This window comes from Gambusia affinis, linkage group LG04 (assembly GCF_019740435.1).
Source record: "Gambusia affinis linkage group LG04, SWU_Gaff_1.0, whole genome shotgun sequence".
NCBI classification, from domain to species: domain Eukaryota; kingdom Metazoa; phylum Chordata; class Actinopteri; order Cyprinodontiformes; family Poeciliidae; genus Gambusia; species Gambusia affinis.
In genome coordinates, this window is record NC_057871.1 from 22067622 (window position 1) to 22085336 (window position 17715).

The 17715-nt window shown below is 38.6% G+C and overlaps 1 protein-coding gene across 5 annotated transcripts; it reads right to left on the reverse strand.

Annotated features, from left to right (window-relative positions):
* Nucleotides 1-906: 906 nt before the first annotated feature.
* b3gntl1 (UDP-GlcNAc:betaGal beta-1,3-N-acetylglucosaminyltransferase-like 1) lies at nt 907-17396 on the reverse strand. Of its 5 annotated transcripts, XM_044114414.1 has the most exons (12): nt 16881-17396; nt 16553-16669; nt 16362-16461; nt 15481-15545; nt 13086-13151; nt 11962-12057; nt 6499-6594; nt 4588-4712; nt 2106-2241; nt 1931-1999; nt 1740-1814; nt 907-1129 (listed from the first exon to the last, which is right to left on the reverse strand). In XM_044114414.1, exons 1-12 carry the CDS (start codon nt 16986-16988, stop codon nt 1049-1051), a joined length of 1134 nt encoding a protein of 377 aa, XP_043970349.1. In that variant the 5' UTR covers nt 16989-17396; the 3' UTR covers nt 907-1048. The 5 variants fall into 5 exon arrangements, with proteins under 5 accessions (XP_043970349.1, XP_043970350.1, XP_043970351.1 ...); XM_044114415.1 differs by lacking the exon at nt 16881-17396 and having other exon boundaries at nt 16339-16461; nt 16553-16598; XM_044114416.1 differs by lacking the exons at nt 16553-16669; nt 16881-17396 and having other exon boundaries at nt 13086-13170; nt 16339-16450.
* Between the last annotated feature and the right edge of the window lie 319 nt (nt 17397-17715).

The following is a 17715-nucleotide window of genomic DNA, read 5'->3' on the forward strand; positions in this document are numbered from 1 at the left end:
AAGGACTCGTTTCAAAATCCGGTCATAAAAACATCCCACCCCTAAGAAGCTGCACATTGTGTGACGAGACTCCCTTTAACTTTACAGCAAGTTGGGCTTTAGTATTTTACCTGTGAAGTCCAAACTGGGCGTCAGAAACATAAAAAACAGATTTTTATGCTTCTAAACATAACCATATTTATGTTTGCTTCCAGATTTCTAAATGGTTGTTAATGATCCTGGAGTTATCTAATAGGACAGCTAATAGTGTTACTTCTGAAAAGACACACATTAAGAGGAAGACTGACCCAAAATGTTTGTCCTCCTGGATAAAATATATATATTTTTTTACAGGTGAATTCAATTCGTACAATTGTGTACGAATTGAATTACGTACATAATTCAATTCAAAAAAGTTGAAACTTGTGTATTAAAAACAGAGCGATGAATTTCAATAAAAACGTGGAATTTATTTTAACAGAAAATTATACAACATAAAACTAATGATATTGCCATGACAGCTGACTTGACTGTAGTCCAGGATGCACTATAAAAAGGTTAAGTCACTGAAGTTCATTTCTAATGATGCTGCATGTTAGTGGAAAGTTCAGTGGGAGGAAAAAGTGGCCCGAAAAGAATATGAGTTCACTAGGAATGAGTTTCTTTTCACAGTTTCACTCAGATTCTTAACCAGAAAAGACAAAACGTTAAAGTATGTTTCTCTAAGAAGAGGAATTTACAGTAAAACCTCCACAGAACAAGCCAAAAGTAACAAATTTGAAACAGTGGAAAAAGAGAGAAGCAGAGAACCAGAGCTGTTAACCTCGCCAAGTTAAACTATCAGGACTTGAAATTCTTTACCTTTTTACAGTAAAAGGCCCTTTTTATTACACAATATAAACTTCTTCATTCCTCTTGTTTTTGTCCTTTAATCCAGTGCTGCTGCTTTCACTTCACCTCCCTGTTATAAACACTCTATCTCCGAGTTTGTGTTTATGTTTTCATAAATCAGTCTTCTGCATTCCTCTGTCTGTTTAACCTGCGGGGCTCCTGTGGTCTCCTGCAGCCGTCAGTTGAAATGGTAGTAATCTGTTCCTTCCTTCAGTTGCAAAGAGCGGAGGTTTTCCTCCAGGACGCCTCCTGTCATGTCCTGCGAAACGCAACCACAGGCAAACATGAAGCTCAGCCTAACGCAAACAACAGAAGAAGGATCAAACGGTGAACGTGGAATTGAGGCGAAACGTTGTGACGCTTCGTTTTGTGTTGCTTTTTGTGTTAAATACAACACAACAGTATGACAAAGGCATTCATGTCTTAGATCGAGTCCAGACTTCTGTGTTTTTGAGTTTGAGTTCCTCTCTTAAGTTCCATAATTGAGCAATTAGCAGACCCCTTCTAATTGGTCTTCAGATCTGAATCGAAATCTTTCTCAGTGATAAAAAAGAGCAGCTTTGTGGAAAAAAAAAGCAGAAAAATCTGAATTTCAACAAAATTGTTCAGCTCTAATAACCAAACGTAAACGCTTCCTACTCATGCAGCATGATTTAAAGCATGAGACGTTAGCATAAGCATCTCATGATCAATAGATCAGGCTGCCGTCTCTTCCCATTTCCTGACAGCCTCGCCGTATGTTTGTACGTTCCACATCCTGAGCACGGCACACGCCCTGAATCATTATGTCGTTAGGCTGGAAAACGGGCCAGAGGGACGCGCGGTCAGAAACAACAAGCATGCAACACGCAAACACGACCTCGGCTCACCAGTTTAACGCAGATAATGAAGGGGCCCGTGGCCTCTTTGTAGTGCAGGATGGGGACCGTAGGCTTTGGTCTTTCCTGGAGTCATATCAACAGAAACGTCAGTAAACATTAAACAGTTTATACGTGTTGGTTAAATGTTCAGAATCAAAGACCTTGCAGATTTTTTTTTTGTCTTTCCACGGTTATCTCACCTTGGATTCCTCATGTGTGTAGAATCGCTTCTGAATTTTGTTTTCATCCACATCGCAGAACGCTTTGACCTAAAGAAAACCAGTGAATGTCAAAGCCTGTCAACAAAGCATCAAAAGCTTAAAAAGATAAAAATAAAATAAGTCGATAAATGACTCGGCTAGTGTCCCACATCACCTTCTTCTGACTGATCAGGCTCAGGCTTCGGTAGAGCTTCCTCCCCTGCTTCCCGGCGTTCCAGATGGTGAAGCTTTCCCACTGGCTGAGAACTCTCTCCTGCAGAAAGTCAACGCGCAGCTTCCAGATAGTCTCCCTGATTGCAGAAAAGAGAAAAGTGGTCGTAATCACGGTGCCTTTTCCCAGCTCAAACTTACATAACAGCAACTTTATTGCATCAATTAGTACAAATTGATTTTGTAATAAATTCATTTCTTTTTACCGCTCTTTTTAAATAGTCCAGTTAGATGAAGAGCATCTGTGAACGCTGGTTTGGAAATCTGGCAATGTGGATGTGTGTGGATTTAGGTTTTGACTTTGACTAGCCAATTCTCATGGATGGTGATATTTTATAGTAAAATCAAGTAACTATTTTACCCTCAGCTTAGGGATGCACCAATTCCCTTTTTCTACCTTTGACCCCGATATCTGAGGTGGTTGTATCGATCCAATACACTTAAAATGTTTCATTGTTTGAACACAGACATAAATGTATTGAATTACAAATGTATTTGATAACTCTGCTCCGTTAAATACACCAATAGCTTCACAAGCTTGATCAAACGTGTAAAAACTGACTGAACATTAATTTGTTTAGTCAGTGCATTTAGGAGTCAAAGTAAATCAAATAATAAAGAAACTGGGACTAACAAGTTTCTTTATTATTTAAACGGCTTACAAAGTGGAAACAGGAAACTTCTGGACCAAAACCCACTCTAGAAATTTTTTCAATATCGGGACAGATGCAGATATTAATATCGGATTGGTGCATCTCTTCTTCAGTTGTTATAAAAATGCTGTATATCAAATATAACTTAAAAGACATTTCACGTCACAATTCAATGCTTTGAAATTGGGTCTCTGTCTCTTTAAGAAACTCCTCCTCTCTCCAACCAGAACCACAACTTTCTCATTTAAGCCTTTAGCAATGTTTTTAGGAGCATTTCATAGAGAAGTAGTTCCACCAGGCGTTTGTCAATTGCTGCTACCACTAGTCTGGAGGAGCTCCGTGAAAAAGGCGGCACCCGATGAGACCAAGCGTTTATGCACCCTGAATGGCTGCCACTGGAGATTGAAGGATTTGTCAAACATAAATGAAAGAATCAAAGCAAAACTCCACATATGTTTTTGAGGAGAGAATAACATTATAACATGATGTTAAAAAGTCAATTCAGTCCCTTTAAGAACTAAGGAAGTACTTTGACTTGCCATCTGATACTCTACCAATGTTTTCTGTAACTCTAAATATGCCCCAATGTTATCTGATTGCTAGCATTCACACAGAACTGAAACTATAACAGCAGAAGGTGTTTACACCACAATTATGACTGACTGCATTTATATCACAGACTAAAAACGGTTGCTGGTCTTCAAGTGCGCTGAATAGCCACATACATGCAAAATTTGATGACAGTAGGCAGAACGAAAACTATGAAACTAGTATTTGTGCTTTTTACACCTTCGCTGAAACTGAGCAATTATCTGCACACATTCGACAGAAGAGTTTTCTCCCAATTTTTCCGCAGCGAAGCTTCTTACTGCGTGTGTACCAGCGGGCCTCAAATGACAAACAAAACCCATCGGAGAGCCTGGGTGGTCTCAAGAGGTTTTCTTTGCTTTGCTTCTTTCCTTACAGCCATCAAGTACAAGACATGGCAGCAATATGGGAAGGATTTACTAAACACACAGCTGCCACTCACTTTCAAAGACCAGAAATAAAAGCCTTTTATTTTAGTTACTGTCTGACATTATCCTTAAAAATAAGAAAAACTTTTCACCTCACATAAGGTCAGCTGCACTGTTTGGCAGACAGAAATAGGAAGTAGGTAAGCAGTGTGTAGGACGGGGTGTCAAGAGTGGGGTGGGGGGAAGCGGAAAGTAGACATGCCTGAAATAGACCTCCCAAAAGAGACAGACGATGAAAAACACAGAGAAGGATGTGCATCAACGCCAGGCAGATAAATTAGACTCGGGAAGGAAGGAGGGACATAAAGGAAGTTAATTTCAACTTTCATTTTACATTTAAAGGCACACTCGCATGCATGGACACCTGCAGACTCCACATGGTGGAGCTCAGGCAGCTGTGAGGCTGACACGCAGCATCCTGAGCACTTCTGTTCACACCAAAATATGATTTTCTACGAGCAGCGTTGAACGGATGGTTAGCATTCCAGGCAGAGAAGGCCAAAATTCCTGATCTGAATGCTGGGAAAGTGACTGGAATTCCAAAGACACTGTCATAAAATCTGAAAAGTACGAAAAACATCTCATGAGTGTGTGTCAGCGGGAGTATTTGGGTTCGTGTGTGTGAGTGCATGCGAGAGCCCTGGGAAAGTCAGGGATGGCAGTGGGCAGCTGGGTGTAGGTGGAGGATCAACACTGTGACCGAGTATGTGCGTGTGAGAGAAACTCAGTGGGAAGGAGGGGGAACGGTGAGACTGACTCGGTCACAGAATGAGTAGCAGCCGCCTCGTGGTACCGATAAACCAGCAGGCGCTGGTCCACCCTGAGCGGAGAGCCTCCCTGACGAAGGAACTGGTAGAAGAAGAGCAGATCCTCTGGGACTCCCTGGAGAGAAAACAGAGAGATTGGATCTCGGTCAGTAAAGATGCAGCATGTACTCTCAGTAGTAAAGCCTGTTTCACTTTCAACACAACTACAAGTGATGGAGATAATGATTGTTATGTGTTCTTCAGTATCAGTATCACTTTTTAGCTCAATCAAATAACTATGTCACCTTCAGTTGCTATAAAAATTATGTGCATATCAAATGTGACATAAAAGAAACAGGATTTCTTAAAATTGGGACTCTGTCTCTTTAAAAACTCCTGTTCCTTCTGAAAAGTCATCGGATCATCGCTGCTCTATCGACCCCGTAACAATGCCTTTACCAACGTTTCAACGAAATATAACTCCTATAATGAGCTCAGCTGCTGCGCCGTTCCACCAGGAGTTTGCTAATTGCTGCTGACTAGTCTGAAGGAGCTGAGTTGGGAGGACTGCTCCAAAGAGGACACTTGTTCTCAGAGGTGGTGCTCGGTCCCACCAAGCATTTTGCAGAGCTGAATGGTTGCCACGGGAGACTGAAGGTCTGCATGAACGAATCAAAGCAACATGCAAGATATGATTTTGATGAGGTAATAACAATATAAAATAATGTAAAGAGCAAAAAAGTCAATTTTACATAGTAATGCCCCTTTCATAGTGGTAAATAATTTTTGCCACCCAGCATTTGCGTCGAGACGTGATGCAATAGACTTTGAACATGTATCCATGTGAGAAGCAATAAGCTCATTTTGTGAAACATTAACTGTGTTTTAGTGTCTAAGGACAGATGTCACTTTGTGTATTGGTGTTGGCCTCATTCTCTCTTTTTCTATTATTAGTGATCATCTGACCATATTGGCCTGAAGGTTCAAGGACTCTATATATATATATATATATATATATATATATATATATATATATATATATATATATATATATATATATATATATATATATATGGTCTAAGAATGACCTTCAGAGTAGTTAAATTACCAAGTCTGGTAGGGACAGACCCCACATACTGAGAAATATCAATGCATACAGAAGAGTAGAGCTGCTGCTCTTCCACGGGTTTAATTTGCTGACAATGACTTTTGATTAGGCATAAAGTAAAAAACTGTTCTAAAAGATAAGCAAAAATGATGTTTTATTAATGTATTGATGAGTATTATTATTAATGCAATTGTCAGTAAATTTAACCTTTATTACTTAAATTTGTCTCTTCTTTTGTTAGTTTTCTCTAGAAATACCTTCGTTGATCCAACCAACCACAGTGAACATATGCAACACAAAGATCTGTGGGCAGATCTTTATATAATCACCAGGGATAAAATTAAAATTAGCAATTACTGACGCCATTAACTTACATCTTCTGTCACAAATATTGTTCCAAAAGCTACAAACCATAGTTACTATTAGATAAACAAAAACACTAGAATTTTTGGGGTGTTTTTGTTGTTTATATTGTCATTATGAACCTTTTAAATTGCTACAATGTTCGTTCTAAGCTAACTTCATCCACTCATTTCAAGAGAATGAAATACAAGCAACAAAAAAAAGGAAAAGCTGATCTTTATTACTATTTTGTACATTTTATTTTTAGAAAGCACCACTGAACTTGAAGCAGATCGTCGATGCCAGTGTGATTTTTGTTGTTATCTGCTTGTTTTCTTCTCCCCTCTGTCTGTGTCTAACTCAGTGAATACTCACTGCTGAGAGAAAATGTAAACAACAATCCAAACATTGCTGGAAAAAAATGTGTGTTAAACAAACGAGCGTAAGGAATGGTGTGAGAGTTAAATCTTACCTTGCCTCCTTCGTCAAACAATCCGACTTTCATGAACAATTTCCTTGAGCAGAACCATGTTGGCATGACAACCGTGGGCCCATGGGAGGTGTATGCCTAAAACCAAATACCAGGTCCAGATATAAAACAGGCAAGTCAGATAAATACACAGAATCAGTTTCGAAAAGTAAAAAAAAAAGACCAAACACTGGGGCATTACTACATATTTTTTTTAGAATATTTGATAATACAAAACCCAGAACACAAAAACAAGACAAACCAAAATTATGACAAGCATTTAATTAAGCAACTATACTCTCTGCTACTGTGGTTGTGGAAAATGCATTTCTCTGCCTCAGAAGGGAAAGATTTTTCACCAGCAATCAAGTTTATGAAACAGTTTTCTAGATTCCTGAGAAGTACAAGAACTTGGTTAAGAATAGCCGCGTCCAAACCCGATAACAGAAAATAATGAGCCACCATCCTGAAGTCAGAAACCTGGCAGTAAAATTTCAATGTAAATCAGTAGTTTTCAAAGTTGAGCCTTTTCATTCACATGGTCTGAAATACAACTACAGGAACATGAACCGAAGAGCTGTCCAGCCTTGAGATTGTCATTAATGAGGGAATTTATATTTTAAAAAAAGGACATTTTGTGTCCTGGGACACAACTGAACATTTCCCAGATTAAAATAGACATTTTACGATCAGCAGGAGTTACAAGTAGATCTCAACATATGACAATAATATTTATTTCACTAGTTTAGCTAAGTTGGTGAAACTCATGAATGAATTTATTAGGCTATTAGTAATGTATATCAGGCTTACAACAAATAAGAAACCCAAACTTCAGTCTCAGAAAGTCTGAATATCAGACTGCATAATCAAATCAAATTATATTATAAAATAGTATATGTGCTCATTTCGTTGATGGTACTTCATTTGTGTGAATTCCTGTATCCGTTTGTCGTAGCAACGACAGCCATATGAACAAACTCTGGTCCGCCTAAAGATTTAGGTTTTGGTTCGGTTGAAGTGAACTCTGGCACGGTTTGAATGCACATGTGGACCGGATGCCGCTCCAAACGCAGGAAGCAAACTATAGTGTAGGGCATTCTGGGTAAATACGCTAGTGGAAGAACTGGCTCATGGTCTTTTACCAAAGATCCTACAACTGCTCAAATTTGACGCTACTCCATGTTTGTTTACATTTTATGAAGAAGGAAATAACACTTGTGTCTCCTTCAGAGGGTTTTGTGTTGTTTCATTAGTTCTTGGTGCAGCGCCACCACAGGTGAGGGAGTGAACTGGTTTTTTTTATTTTGTTTTGTTGGGCACAGTTGCAGTGTAAAAGCAAATTCTGCTCCCCAATTGAACCGAGTCCACGAGACTATCAGGTGTGAAAACACCCTTATTCTCATTTAAGGCAGGACTTTGGCCACTGAGCAACAATCCAGTCCCTTTTTCCTCCTTATTCCAGCCAAGACAGAGGCTTAATGCGAGGAATGTGACAGCAGTAGGCCATGTTCTGGCCACCATATTAAGCAATCGAGTCTAGCTTCAGTGTGCACCTTTTGAGTCTCCCTGAAAGCTTTTTGGGACATGTTCATGGCTGTGTTTAACTTTATGGGAAGTGACAAACTTTGAGAGCGCTCTAGTCACTTGGGATAAAACTCTCCTCTTCTATCTGAATCATTTAGCATACAAGTTAGCGCAAGATGTGAACAGGGTGTGAACATCCAGGAAGTCAGTCACATGCAGAAGTAGCTTACTCAAAGTAGTGAAACTCACGTTACACTGCTGGTTTATCCGTTGAAACCAGACTGATTTTCATGGTCCAGGAGTGTTTCGGAGTCAACATAAAGTCCAATGGAGTTATTAGGAGACACTAACCAAAAGCTTCACAAAGGGGAAGAAAAACACTTCTACTCTGATCCTGAAAGCAAAACAGATGCATAAGCCTAGCAAAATTGGCAACAAATTAACTGATTGCATAATAACTTAAAATGAGTGCAATAGTTTTAATTCAGACAGCATCTTTTAAACAGATGCTCCCCTTCAGTGTGGTGGAAAAGCCGACACTTTCAGAAACATTTGACACCCAGTACATTTTAACTCTTATTGTTTAGGTTTTATTTACTATTTAAAATGTTTTTTCAGTTCCAGTGTTTTTTTTTTCTTCCATATTTGAGTTGGTATATACTTGCATTAAGAAGCTTTTATTATTATTATTATTATTATTATTATTATTATTATTATTATTATTATTATTATTATTATTTAAAAGTGGACTCAAAATAAAAATATTATTGTTTATCGTATTACTTTTTGGAACAATGTATTGTCCAGTAAAAGTTTTTTATCATATGCATACATGTTCTCTTCCAGCATAGAAGGAAAAACATTCACAATCCCCTCCTCACAGATGATCTCTGACTCATTTGTGTTTTTGCTTCTCCTCCTTTCTCTCAAACTCCTTAATGCAACACAACCTCTGTACTTTTTCTGCTTTAAAAGATGAAGCCCCCCTGACAGTCCACCTTCCCTCCATTCGCCTCGTCTGGTTTACCCTTTCCTCTTTGCTTGGTAACAGTTTCCACCTTATAAACCTGAAGGTCAACCGATCCACTTCTGCCTCTGACCGCATCACTACATTTCACACAGCGTGCCTGGAAATGCACGTGCGTATGCACACATGTGACATTTTCACAATAGAATGAACTGCTACTCCCAGCCAGAAATGTTTCACAGATGTAGAAAATTGTGCCAAACATCTGGTTTCAGCCAGTTATAACAGCTGGACTGAATCTTATCTGGGAAGTGTGTGTACGCGTCCATCTCCGTACGTCTTTTTGCCTGCCTGTTGTAATATTGCAACATTTTGAACATGTAAGCTGTGGCCAAATAATGAATAAGAGGAATAAGAATGAGTTCTGGGAAAACAGCAGGCGCTGTAGGAGGCTGACTGTGACTAATCAGAGGGAGGGGGCACTTTCAAATCATCATATATAAAGTTAAATATGGGGAGCAGCATTAGATTTTGTGGTTTAATTTACTAAGCTCTTTCTGTCTATGCACAAATTATACCCAAAGTAAAAGTAAAGTCGGGTTGTCGAAGGCAGGGGAAAGAAAAGGAGTGGCTCCCCACCTTCAGAACCAGTGCATGATCTCACTCTCATGCTCCATGAAACCTAATATCATACAAATATCCTGGAATGTCTGCTGAGTGCTTATGCAGACGGTAACAATGTGCACGCATGTTACAGAAAATGAGTCCAGGTCGTTCTGTATCCTTGGCGATGGTGTGTTTTGCTAAATCAGAACTGGCAAGCTCTCCTTTCAGTATAAATAGAAATACTTCCCCACCATATCACCAGTTCCCCAGAAAATGTGTGAAAGACTCGAGAAACCAAAAGTATTTATTAAAAACCTGATTTAAAAAGATGCTCACTCTTTTCAAATATTGGACAAGCCTAGATTGTGAAAGATAAAAAAAAATGTTGAAAAGAATTAAGACTGTAAGATAATCTATTAGGCACATGCTGTGCAGTGTGGCTCTATGTTGTTGTTTTCACGCATTTCAATTTCCTCCTTTTCCGGGATAAAATAGTAACTTCTTTTAATATTAGTAGTCCAGTATTAGTATTGTTAACCTAAAATAAGACACATAAAATGCTTCTTATTGGTGTTTAAAATGTGTTTAGTGCCCACACTTTGAAAAAACAAAAACAGTTTCTGAAACCGTCTTTCTAACACATTGTCTCAGATCCATCGGCAGTGAACGAGAGGCAGGGTTACTAAACTACCAAACAGCATCATGTAGCTAAACTTCAAATGTTTCAACTGCAGAATAAACTCTCCTTTGAAGATATTTTGTGCTCACAGCGTGAAAATGGAAGATACTTGAGCAGCCCTCTCTTCCAGCTAGCTTCCTAGCCTAGCGGCTAATGCTAACACTTTGCTAGATGCTTGTGCTCTTCAGAATGCTCTGGTTCGGATGAACTGAAATATCAACATGGTAATGTAGAGTCTGATTACACACAGCCAAAAACAATTACACCAAGCTTTCTGTCTGTAGACATAATTAGACAAATTAAAGTGTCCAATCTGCTCACAAAAACACAACCGTTGAAAACTGGGTACATTTTGTGCTCAAGCTGCAGGCTGTAATTTATCCCTGACAGATATAATTTAATACAGACACATTCTGAATATGATGAAATGATGGAAAATATCACAACTATTATGAGCATTAATAATGGTAACATTGATGCTGACCTTAAAACTGAGAACGGTGCCGCACTTCGATAAAGTTTTTTTTTTTAAGTACTCCAGTCCGCTGGGCCCACTGACACTTCTGATAGCTTTAATTTTACATGGTTCTGTCAAACAGCTTACTCACACAAGAACAGGAATTGTTCCCTTTTTAAACATTTCTGACTACAAATCACCAACATTACAGTTTTCCTTTTAAATATAGGAACATAAAATCCTTAAAACCTAATGTTAATTGTCTGCCAGACTGTTTGTTTTTCTCCCCCACCGTTTCTGCAAACCTTTTAGGATTTTTATGAAAATAAATTCTGTTTTTCTACATTTACTGTCAATTCATTGTGGTTGTTGTGTTTGTCCCCCGTCCTCAAAAGGGGGCACCGCAATACCTAATTATTTAGGTTTTAAAAATATGACTGCAACGTATTTTTGTAAGTTGTATTCTCTTACCACAAGTCAAGTGCCAGTAGCCATTGACCAAGCAACATTGCATTTAGATATAAATAAACGTATTGATAAATGCAATAAAAGTCTGAAATACATAAACAAAGAGGTAATTATTACGCAAAAGAGTAATGTAATCTACTACATTATATCATTAGTGAAGGTAATAGTAAACCTTATGTGCATGTTTTTTTTATTTCTAAAGTATATTTTGAATTTAAAAAAACTGAAACAGTCTACTTCAAGCCTTAAAAATGGGAACATACATAATTGTGCAAATTAATTGAAATAAGGTTAATTTCCAGGCTCTGATAAACCCCAAACAACAATAGATAAATTTGTTAAATTTCTTATTTTTAATTATATCAATCTTTTTACAGTAGATCTTCAAGCTGTGCGGTAGTATTAGTCTAAAGCTAGCTGTACCGTCCAAAAAGTGTTGAATGTCTGCTGCAGGATCAGAAAGTCTCCACAGAAAGAAACATTATTTCTTTGCCAGTAAAATCATTTTTTCCACTGCCAACAGCTCCGTCAACATCCCCCCCTCTCGGTTGACAGCGTGACCCGTTTCCCCTGCTGAAGCTTTGATGGGCTCTGAGGGCAACAGTGATACTGCCTCCGCCCTCCGCTCCTCTGCCACGTTTCCGTACAAACTGTGAGCAACACGTATGTATCCTGTTTCTATCCGACCTAGTAGCTGTCTGACATGCGACCTCTCACCCGCGCATGAAACGCAAGCACTGAAGCAGACGAGCTGCGTTTGTTTACCTGAGTGAGGAGCTGATCCTGAGTCAGTGAGTTGATCCAGCGAGCGTATCGCTCCGTAGATCCCTCCGGCAGCCGCTGGACTCTACAGCCAATCAGCTATTATGAAAACACACATGCACACCATCATACGAGCAATGAGTATGTTTGCTTTGACGGCGTGTCTGGTGTATGTTTAACGGCACAGGAAAGCAAAACATGGTGTGCTGGGCTTGAAATTGTGAGATACTTATTTTTACCATGTGTTTTTTTAGGGGGTTTTTTTATATAAGAAATCGATGCTTAAACAGTGACCAGAATAAAAAACATTGTTGTTAGTTTGCGTTTTGATGGAAACCAAGGATAAAAAAGCAGTAAAGAAGACATTTGAACAAGAGTGAGTCAAGTTAAATTAAATTGAAGGATAAATATATAGTATTAAAGTTAAAAGCAGATATCTTCATACACTGTTTGTTTTGTTGTTTGACAATAGATCACAGATGCACACACCTACATACACTGCACAACAAAAGCACACCAATATGTGGCAGGTGGAAGCTGGAAGTGAACGCACAACATTCGGATTGCAAGACGACTACACTAAATAACACTGTCTTTAAAATTAAATTAAATAAAAAAAATAAAACTCTTTAAATTTTTTCTTTTGATGCAAGTAATTCTGGTACAGAAACATTTTATCTGATGTCAGATTGAAAAATGAAAGATAATTTGTCTTCTCCAACCACAAGAAAATCTGTTCTCAACTACGGTAAATGTTTTTGACAGAGCTTAAAAATTACAGTGAGCCACAAAGGTCAGGGTGTTTGTACAGGGCAGCGGGCCTGCTGTCTCCATGCCGTCTCAGTCATTTCCCCTCACACACATGACCTCTGACCTCCGACCTGGCATGTCAAAGAAAGCGTCAACACCGGATACTCTCACTGTTCCACGTGCCAGCTGCCCATACGCGCACCCTCGGAAACATGCGCCCCAATGAAGATTTCTTCTTTTACTTCAACAGATTGAGAGAAAAGGACAGAGCCGAGGAGAAGTGAAAAGAAAGAAGGGAAGCAGGGCTGAGCAAAGTTGAAAAAAGAGAAGGAAGTGACTAAGCAATGACTGTAAAAAACAAAAACAAAAAAACTTACAGAGTTTGGATGGAGGATAGATGTTTCATACTGCAAACGGACTCTCTGGGGCAACATAATGTCATCCTAGGGCAGAAAAAAATACCTGTAAAATAAAATGAAAACACATAACCAAAGAAAAACATTCATCAACACTCAGTATCACTTCACTGGATAAAAAATATATATTCACACCATGTTTCAAAGACTTTCTAGAATGAAACAGGTTACCAAAATTGAAAATATAAGCTGAACATGTATTGTGTGTAAAGTGAATCTAACACTTCAAAACAGAAACACAGAAAAAGGAATTGAGAGAGCGATAAGACAATGAGAGCAGTCACACTTTCTCAAATATAAATTGCTCTGCTGTTGCAAGCTTTTCCACTCTGCAAGCACTGTGAAACAATCTGTTATGATCAGTCATTCTCTGATTCTCATCATCATGAAATGCAAACAATTTTCAAACTCAGGCTGCTGACAGGCCATCCAATAACACTCGCCGTCTGCATTGGCACAGACATTATTCTGGTATCCATCGATGTTGCACACGTACAAAATGGCACTGATGGATTCAGTCCTGGGGGGAAAAAAGTGCAACGTTGCTGCTTTCACAGGATGTAAATGAAACAGATAGTAAGTATGGGCTGGTCCTTTGAGGTAGTTAAAATAACTGATCATCAGTGAATGTGGCCACCGCTGTAAAGCAGGAACTTTGAAAATTCGCGAGCCTGGTGGATTCAGAGTATGAGAACTGGAAGAAGACAAAACATAAAGACATGTCCAAAGAGAAACATTTGTTGCTGCCCATTAATCTTGGGAAGGTTCTGAAGTACTTTCCAAGTAATCCAAAGTTCACTATTCAACAGTGTGAAAGACTATTCACAAGTAGGAAACATTTTTTAAAAGAAGCCAATTTTTCCAAGCAACGACATCCCAGAAAATGAAAAAAAAGGTCAGAACGTTCCATAAGAAAGACTGACAAAACCTCAAGAACTCCACCTCAGTTAGCATGCTACATGCTAATAATGAACTTCGCAATCTGATTAGATGTCAAAGATGTAATCATTTGAGTTTGTTTTCCGGCAAAAAAGCCCAGGCAACTTCTAGCCATTCGATCACAAACTCTACTTCATACACAAACATTTGAGAAATTTGGGGTGTCAACATGATAACCATCTCGAACACAGAAGCGAATCGACGACAGAATGTCTGAAAAATGTAAGAATGGAGGTGTTGCAACAGTCCAGTCAAAGTCCAGACTTTAACCTTTGGCGGGACCTTAGGAGATCTGTGTCTGCATACCTCAGTCTACTGAAGAAATGTTGCAAATAAGGGTGGGACAAAAATTCCTCCCAAACGATGCGAGGCTGATAAGGTCACATAAAAGTTATTGCTGCTAAATGTGGTTCAATAACAGATTGAATCTCGGGTTGCACTTGGGTTTTCCCATGACCGTTACCGGGATTAGCACAAAGATTGTCTTTTAAATTGTTTCCTAAGAACAAGCCAGGATGGTCTCTGTCATGTTTGGCACATGAAACCTGACATCTGTTTGTTTGTGTTTTACTGTTGCATTTTTTTCTGAACAGAGAACATGTGTTCAAAAAACTTTAACGAAGCTCACAGGGCAGCTTGTTGGGATAGACTTAGCTTAACACAGACGCTTGGTCAATCAAACTGACTAAATAATTATCATACTGTAAAGACGAGGGAGGAAAAATGAAAGCAAAGGATGAGTTAAAGGATTAAACCTGAAGTTAAGGTTTAAAAGGACAGGAAGTAACGATATAAATAGCTTAACCACTACAAATAAATCATGCCAGATAGGTAGAGGAGTAAAACCTTTAAGACTTTTAACTTGCTGCTTGGACCTTCAAGTCTTACTTTTTAGTATTTTAAAGTGAGTTTCTGTTTGGAAGTTATCACCAGGAGATAGCGAACATCTTTATGTTGTTGAAACAGAGATTCCTTTCACAGCTGCTGACTAGTCAGAGCGGGGCCAAGACAAAAAGAACATGTAACAAACAAAACATGTAACAAAAAAAAAAAAAAAAAGACAGATTAACAATCTGTTTCAAAAGTACAGCAGTGCTAAAAACAAAAACCGTGTTGTTGTTTAAGTGATTGCAGTTATAATGGCCTTCACAGTATCATACTCTTCTACCAATACGTACTTTAGTCGGATAAGCTTTTAGATATGCAACCATAGAAAAATGTACCAAGAAACAGAGCATTTCACACATGAACCTATCGTGGGATGCCAATACTTTCACTTTTATAAAGTTTGTGTTGTGACAGGTCTGCCAAACCTGAAGAGGGTAGCTGAAAATTGTGCTTTATGTATATTTAAATAACATAATCAGTCCTTAATAATTTTGGCGTTTCAATAAAAGAACATCTGAAGCACACCTACCGCATCCTGAAAGCACAAGTACCGTCCACTACTCTGAGTCACTGCCTTATTTTTTGCAAATCCCACTGGAAGACAAAATAACACAGCATGTTTCTGTGTCTGGATCCACCATAAAACAAGCAATTATTACTTAAAAAAAAAGAAACTTAAATTGCAAAAATAAATAAATAAATAAAAAACACCAATAGAATACAAAGACATGTAGTTCATCACAAAATTATTTATTCACAAGGCAAATTTCGATTAAGAGTGATCTTCTCATTTTAGCAACCTTACTGAAAATAATGTCAACGGTTCTGGAGTGATCCAGATATACTTGCTCAGGGAACTGATTGGTTGAAAACGTACTACACTGCAAAAACACTAAATCTTTATTCTATTTTCTAGTGAAAATATCTTAGTATTCTTGTAATAAAAACAAACATGACTTACAAGTAACATTTCAGCAAGAAACAGGAGTCAATTATTCCTTAGTATTGATGAAAAATTACTAATTCCAGTCACAGATTATTTCACTTATAACAAGGGGAAAATGTCTTGTTATAAGTTAAATAATCTGCCAATGGAACTAGAACTTTTTAAATCAGGATTATGGAGTTATTGCCTTAAAACAAGCTCCTATACCTTGCTGAAAAGTCATTTTTAGTTAATGTTGTCTAATCTTTCTCTAAACGTCAGATACCCTAGCTCACTTCAGAACAGAACAGGTTAGGTTTCCAGCATCAGTTACTATGATAACAGACCTAGAGGAGATGCGAACCATCTGGTATGATAGTGAAAATCCAAAACTGAACCTGAAGGCAGCTCTAAGCCATTTATCCTGTAAAACAGTGAGTCTATGTTCTAGCTCAAACGCACAATCGATGGGTAGTTAAGCCGACCTCCACCGGGTTGGGAAGATCCGTGACCTGAGATCACCACTGAGATTCCCCGATCCTCCATCCTCTCCCTCCAGCCCTCCAGCACTTTCCTGGAGTCATCCTGAGCAACATGCACAGGGATAAATAATATGTCACCGGCTTCACGTTACAAATTCAGATGCACAAACATGCAAAAGAACAAACCGCCATACTGTGCTTGCATCATCAAACACGGAGAGCTCCATGGAGCCGGTGAAGTCTTGGTGCATTATGGCCTGCAGACACTCCTCCAGCCAACATGATGCGTTGTGCACCGGCATGATGATACTCTGCAGGAGAGATGAAGTGGAGAAAGTTCTGACTTACTGCAAATGCTTGATGCTGTGGCAACCAGAGAAAAACAGCAATAAAGTGTATCAGTATAAATGAAATAAGAGGGTGTTAAGTGAGTGTTTGTAAATGTCTGTTTTTACACAATATCACAAAACGGGCTCAAAAACGTATGCTTTTTAAATTATTTTAATGGTGTCCATCACCCACCACATCAGCCGTCTTCCTCCTCTCTGGCTGCTCTCCTCCTCCGTTTTCTCTCACTTCTCCTCCCTCTTCCTCCGGCGTCCGGAGCCGCTTTGCTGGATTCGGCTCCATCCCGAACTCCCTGCCCCGCTGCCGCAAGTCCCCACTACCAGCGCCCCTTTCAGTGGTCGCCTAGCTTCAACTTAGCTGCTTGAATCTGACATGAAGTACATGCTACTTACGGTCAAGGAGTCAGCCATGAGGCTAACACGTGAATAATACTGTCATTAAGCTGCAATTTTATCACAGCTAGCAATGTTACATGTATTTATTCCAGAAAACGGAATTAATAAAACCTGCCCTGGTGATTTTAGTGATAATTATTGGGGCATTTTTCAACGCGGAAAGCTTCAAATTGAACTGAGTAGTGTGAAACGTAGCAACTTCCGTATGCAGTACATTCAGGACGCTGATTGGCTGTTACAAAACACGGACAGACACTGGATTGGTTCTTTTCGCTGCCAGTTTTCTGAAAGGGTGACCTTTACGTGACTGTTCTAACTTTTCTTTTGAATAATTATTTCTGCATTAGGGCCGTTTTTATTACAGATATTTTGAAGGTTCTATTATTAAACCCTGCTTTAAACCGTGTACTAAATTAAAACTATGTTTTAATATCAAGAGGATTGATGGAGTTATTGGACTTTGGGAATTGTGTCTTTTATACATAGAGATGTTTTTATATTCAGTTTGATTTCTAACAGATACATCAATAAGAGATTGATGAGTTGTGTATAACCTTTAATCTGTTTATATAAATACAAACTTACATAGCTATAAAATATATTGTCAGTATAAT

Coding starts and splice junctions, on each gene's coding strand:
- b3gntl1 (XM_044114414.1), bottom strand. CDS start 16,988: ATGGAGCCGAATCCAGCAAAGCGGCTCCGGACGCCGGAGGAAGAGGGA. Junction 15,546..16,361: donor ATCTTCCCAACCCGGTGGAG/GTCGGCTTAACT, acceptor TTTGTCTTCCAG/TGGGATTTGCAAAAAATAAG. Junction 2,000..2,105: donor GCCTGATCAGTCAGAAGAAG/GTGATGTGGGAC, acceptor GGTTTTCTTTAG/GTCAAAGCGTTCTGCGATGT.